This window comes from Cyprinodon variegatus, unplaced genomic scaffold (genome assembly GCF_000732505.1).
Source record: "Cyprinodon variegatus isolate N-32 unplaced genomic scaffold, C_variegatus-1.0 Scaffold864, whole genome shotgun sequence".
NCBI lineage: Eukaryota > Metazoa > Chordata > Actinopteri > Cyprinodontiformes > Cyprinodontidae > Cyprinodon > Cyprinodon variegatus.
The window spans coordinates 47,721-52,937 of NW_015151317.1; the positions used below are offsets into that span (position 1 = coordinate 47,721).

The following is a 5,217-nucleotide window of genomic DNA, read 5'->3' on the forward strand; positions in this document are numbered from 1 at the left end:
CTTTAAGACCAGGTTAGTGACTGACTCTATTCATAATCTTCCTCTGTTAGATTTACGTGCTCACTAACCTGTGTTTCCTCCTCCAGAGTTTCTTACCTCAGACAGCAGCTGTTCTCAGAGACCGGCTTATTTTTAATAAAAGATTTTTGAGTAATCTGACTGTCTGTCTTGCCTGAATACTGGGTCCTTCGGTTCTGATCATGACAGAAACAACCTTGGCCGTTTCTCCATTGCTGTGTCCAAACAGCCACCTTAATCCTTAGAACTCTCAATCACTATATAGAGTGTGGACTATATAGTGGACTTTATAGTAAACTCGGTTTACTTACCATTCAGACAGATGATATCTCCGCCTCCATTGCACTGTGCCTGCGGCTTTTTTGTTATTAGTCGCTGCTGTCGGGCAGCGACAGTCTATGGTGACAAAGCATTCTGGTATATATTTGCTCCACTAGTGACCATGGATGATCACTACTTTTCAAGGTGCATTGTTGAAATTTCGAGTCCACTTCTTTTTCATCCACTAGACGTTCAGTCACTCATCTAAAATGGCCTAACCACTAGAGCCCTATATAGTGATTAGTGTGAGAAGTACATACGGCTATGTTGAGAGAGGGTTGTGGAAGCATATACACAAAATGTTGCCTCTGATTATGATTTTTTGTTTTATACGGTCAAATGTTCACTCGATTTGTGTTTCTGTGTTAATTATTCCCCCACTAAATAAAAAACGTAATAATTTATTATCAAATAGACACTATTAATAACAGGAGGTAAAATGCAGCTTCAGAAGAGCCGAGCGTGTGGTGACATCATGAGTAGGCTTCTGTTCCAATAGACCCATATTTATGCTGCGTGCTCCTGTTTTCCCCAAGTCCATGCTTTGCTGTGTTCTTGTGAAGAACGTATTTGGCAAGGACATGAGTCCATACTTGTGTTCTTAGGAATTTAGAAACAGGCTCTGTTTAGATTTGATAAACATGGTGCACCACTGGTGAAATTAATGTTAATGCTCACTGAGTCTGACTAAACAATCCATGATATGTTTTACTGTCTGCTTAATTCCTCTTTTTCCATTAGTTTTGAAGGGTTAGGCTACTACGGTTGGACTGGCCAGCATCATTCGATTCAAGCTACCATATTATCAGGCATATGGTAACAGCCATTTTGTGAGTCTTCTTACCCTTTTGTTCTAGCTGGCCTGACCTTAAACTGAACTAACGTATTCTGTTCGATATCACTACATGTTAATGCTTTTCGTATTCATTGTTCATTTTCTCTGTAGAACCAAATAAAGCTTCACTGTTTAAGTGCATTTAATAGCTCTGTGTCAGTGTTATTCACATTCATCTGCTGCTATTTTAAAGGACACCATGAAATCTTCCAGCCTTAAAACTTGAACATTCCTCAGACTCTTGACAGATTTTTAACCCCCCTCCCCTTTTTATTTGCTTATAATTACTTGTGCTTATTTTCAGTAGTGTTTAATGTTGCACAGTTATTAGATACAAACTCTGATTGGCGTAGTCTAAATTATTAAATTGGTGAAGGCAACTTTACATAAAAGACTAAGAACACTGGCGAGAAAGCAAATTAAAGTTATACTCATTGAAATAATAATTATTATTTGTTTTTACCCTAGATTTGAAAGACCTTTTAACTATAACATCCAATTCTAGTTATTTAATACATTCATAATCTTTTGGTAAAACTGTACCAAAGCTTCTTCATCAGCATAAGCTATCATATCATTTATATATTGCTAAAAGTAAACTTTATAAAACTGAGGGTTTTTCTTGCTACACATTCTGTGTTTTAAGTTTCTTCTATTAAATAGTAAAAAGTACTACATATATGGAAGCGTTTTGCAACGTTGCTGTGGTACTTTTTTAATGTTTAAAGTTAAAATACAAAAGAAAAGTTGCATTAAGCCACATTCTTTCTTCACAAAATTGCTTTAGACTAAGCTGTGATGTAACAACATTAAAGAAGGAAGTGTTTCAGCTGTTCAAACAGAATTCTTTTTAAAAGATTAAAGGGTAGATAAAACATTAAGCGAAACATGTAGTGCATTTCTTCCTCTATTATTAGTTTTCTGTATCACTGATATCTTACTAAAGATTTCAAACCCAATTTAGAAACCTGCTTGAGGATATCGTAAGATGTATTTTGTCATACTGACAGCCCAACAGCTTGTTGGCAAACAAGCTGAAGCAATAAAGAGACCAAAAAAGGAAGTTGTTTCCTTTTTGTATCCATTCCTTAGATGTTATGAAGCAAAAAGGACAGTTTGGGCTTCTCAGGAGACCATGGCCATCAGCTTCATACTTATACTGCTCTCCCTGTTCCAAGGTAAGCTGCAATATGCTGGGACTAGTAAAGTCAAAGAAAAGAGAATAAAATGAGAAAAATATTGATTTAATGCAGAACTAAGGCTTTTTTTTTTTATATTTCAGTAGCTGAAGGCTCTAAGATTGTTGGAGGAAGAGATGCTGTACCCCACTCCCGACCGTACATAGCCTCACTTCAAATTGGAGGTCGACATATATGTGGTGGAGTCCTCATAAGAGAGGACTTTGTGCTCACAGCAGCACATTGTGACTTATCAATGTAAGTTTTGCTCAGAAGGTATAAGAAACTCTACTGTAAGTTCAAATTAAAGCAACTCTAGTTCTGAGGCTAAAATAAGTCTTTATTTGATTAGAAAGAATATGTGGAAGGAAAGTAAAGGTGTTGATCTTTTTTTTTAAGTACGGTATATTCTAACTGCCTTTTGCCCAGTTGATATAATTTTAGCAAAATGAAAAATTTAAAGAAATGCATACGTCTGATTATGATTTATAAGGATTTGTCAAATATTAACTTTGATAAAACATAAAAATGCAAATATCTATCTATCTTTTTTTTTTTCTTACTTTTTTTTTTTTTTACAAAGAAATAACATTTTGTGTATGCTTCTACAACTTTTCACAGAGATTTGCATTCCTTCAAAACAGAAGTGGTCGACTGCCTCATTTTATTGCTCTCAGATGTCGTTTTATATGCCTTCTGTTGGACAGAGATCAAGAAAGTGTCAATGCTATTTTGATTCCTAACTAAACCAGTGAGGGTCATTGTCCATTTGGAAAAGCCATTTGTCTCCATGCTTTAACCCCCTGACTTAGTTTGAGATGTACATAACGGAATCCTGCTCCCAAAAGCATTTTTCTGTTTTATGCAGCCTTTGGAGTGTTGATGTTATTCTCAAACATCCCAGACTTCTGGGAGAGGTCACAACTCTCTTGTGATATCTTGGCCGTTTTTTTTGTTTTTTTTCAAACAAAAATTAGATTTAATGATTTAAAGATAGTGAAAACTTTACAACTCTGTAACACCTGTAACACCATTATTTTAACATTTAAATAATTACTTGAAGGCATAGTAATTCATAAACATAACTTTTAAGAAAATAATTAAAAAAATGTATTCTAGCTTTTGGCCAAACCACATCATTTTGGTAATCCAAGCTGGCTTTAAAGCAGGAGACATAAGTCTTCTTTAATGTCAGACAGTGAAGGAAAAAGGTTTATCTGTCTGTCTGTCTTTCTATCTTGTACATAAAGGAGGCTAATTTGTCCTGTTTTATGACAAATGCTCAGAGCAATACATTTTTTTATTATCTACAGGTGGATAATCCAGGTCCAGAAAGTAAAAAAAATCTGCCTAGTTTTCCGTCATCCGATCACTTAACCAGTCTTGTGGGGCTGGAAATGCAAATGATCGGAACTAATCTCTGTACAGGCTTTAAGCTATCTGGAGCTGGGTTGTTCAGCTCTATTTTAATTCCCAAACACAAATGATGATTTTACTCAAATGCTTAGCGACTAAGCCCTTCATAGTAGCATTAGAAAAACTACGCAAGTTATAATAGTCTCAGTTTATTTCCAGATTTTATTTTTGTCATATAGAAAGAAATTGTTCTGCTTAATCACACTAATAAATGTAACATGTATAATTCTATGATTTCTAGACCATACACGGTTGTGCTTGGAGCAGATAAACTGGAGGGAAATGAGCCAGCAAAGCAGCACATTGATGTTCTCAGTACCTTTCCCCATCCAGACTACACTGATCTTGCAAATGATATTATGCTGCTAAAGGTTGGGTGAAATATATCAGGTTTTAAAATCAGTAAACCCTTCTTGCTTGATAGATTTTTAAATTAGTTCAACTCTAATATTTCTTGTTTTTTATTGTAAATGTATTCTCAGCTTAGCAGACCAGCAATTCTAACCAAAGAAGTGCAGCTGATCTCTATGAAGTCCAACCGCCCCAAAGTGGGAAGTAAATGCCTCACAGCAGGCTGGGGAGACATAGGGGACAACAACACATTGGCAAACAGGCTTCAGGAAGTCAATGTCACCATTATGCCAACACGTACTTGTCAAAGACGATGGAGAGAAGTTCCCATAACCAGATCAATGGTTTGTGCTATGGGGGCAGAAAGGCTACAGGGCTTCTGCTCGGTAAGGCTGGTTAAAAATGCAAAGAAAAATTTACTAACGTTCATTAGACCTCATTATTTCTTGCATTGTTCTGCTGCAGGGGGATTCAGGAGGTCCACTGATCTGTAATGGAACTTCAGTAGGTGTCGTTTCCTTTTCTGGACGTAGATGTGGAAACCCAATGACTCCTGATGTCTACACACGAGTTGCTTCCTTCAGGAAATGGATTGAAAAAATTTTAAAGGAAAATTAGTCAACATTCTTTCATCTGATACACTGTCATCCTCCAGAGAAAGAAATTCAACAAGAGCTTTTCTAAACCTAAAAAAATGACTTTGAGATTTTGTGATCATTGATAACTTCTAAAGTTGGCAAGACCTAAATGTTTTGCAAACTTTAGAAGCCACTTCAAATGTCTGTTAAAGTTCATTAAATCAAGCAAAATATGAACAAATCAAACTGTCATAAAAAATGCAATCTGATATGAAAATAAAGTTCAATAATGCATAAGATTTTGATTTATTTCAATAAATGCTTGATATAGTACAGTAAAAGCAAATGTATTACCATACGTATTTTTTTATTTTAATTAAAGGTTAAGTTGTATATAAATTTATTGGAGCACCCTATAAAGGTGTTATAGGAAAGAAAGAAAGAAAGAAAGAAAGAAAGAAAGAAAGAAAGAAAGAAAGAAAGAAAGAAAGAAAGAAAGAAAGAAAGAAAGAAAGAAAGA

At 35.3% G+C, this 5,217-nt stretch overlaps 1 protein-coding gene across 3 annotated transcripts; it reads left to right on the plus strand.

Annotated features, from left to right (window-relative positions):
• Positions 1-2,254: 2,254 nt before the first annotated feature.
• Positions 2,255-4,988, plus strand: LOC107099376 (mast cell protease 1A-like). 3 transcript variants are annotated; one of them, XM_015397473.1, is made up of 5 exons: positions 2,255-2,352; positions 2,457-2,610; positions 4,010-4,139; positions 4,251-4,505; positions 4,585-4,986. In XM_015397473.1, exons 1-5 carry the CDS (start codon positions 2,310-2,312, stop codon positions 4,735-4,737), a joined length of 735 nt encoding a protein of 244 aa, XP_015252959.1. In that variant the 5' UTR covers positions 2,255-2,309; the 3' UTR covers positions 4,738-4,986. The 3 variants fall into 3 exon arrangements, with proteins under 3 accessions (XP_015252959.1, XP_015252960.1, XP_015252958.1); XM_015397474.1 differs by having other exon boundaries at positions 2,268-2,352; positions 2,460-2,610; positions 4,585-4,987; XM_015397472.1 differs by having other exon boundaries at positions 2,270-2,352; positions 2,435-2,610; positions 4,585-4,988.
• Positions 4,989-5,217: the final 229 nt, after the last annotated feature.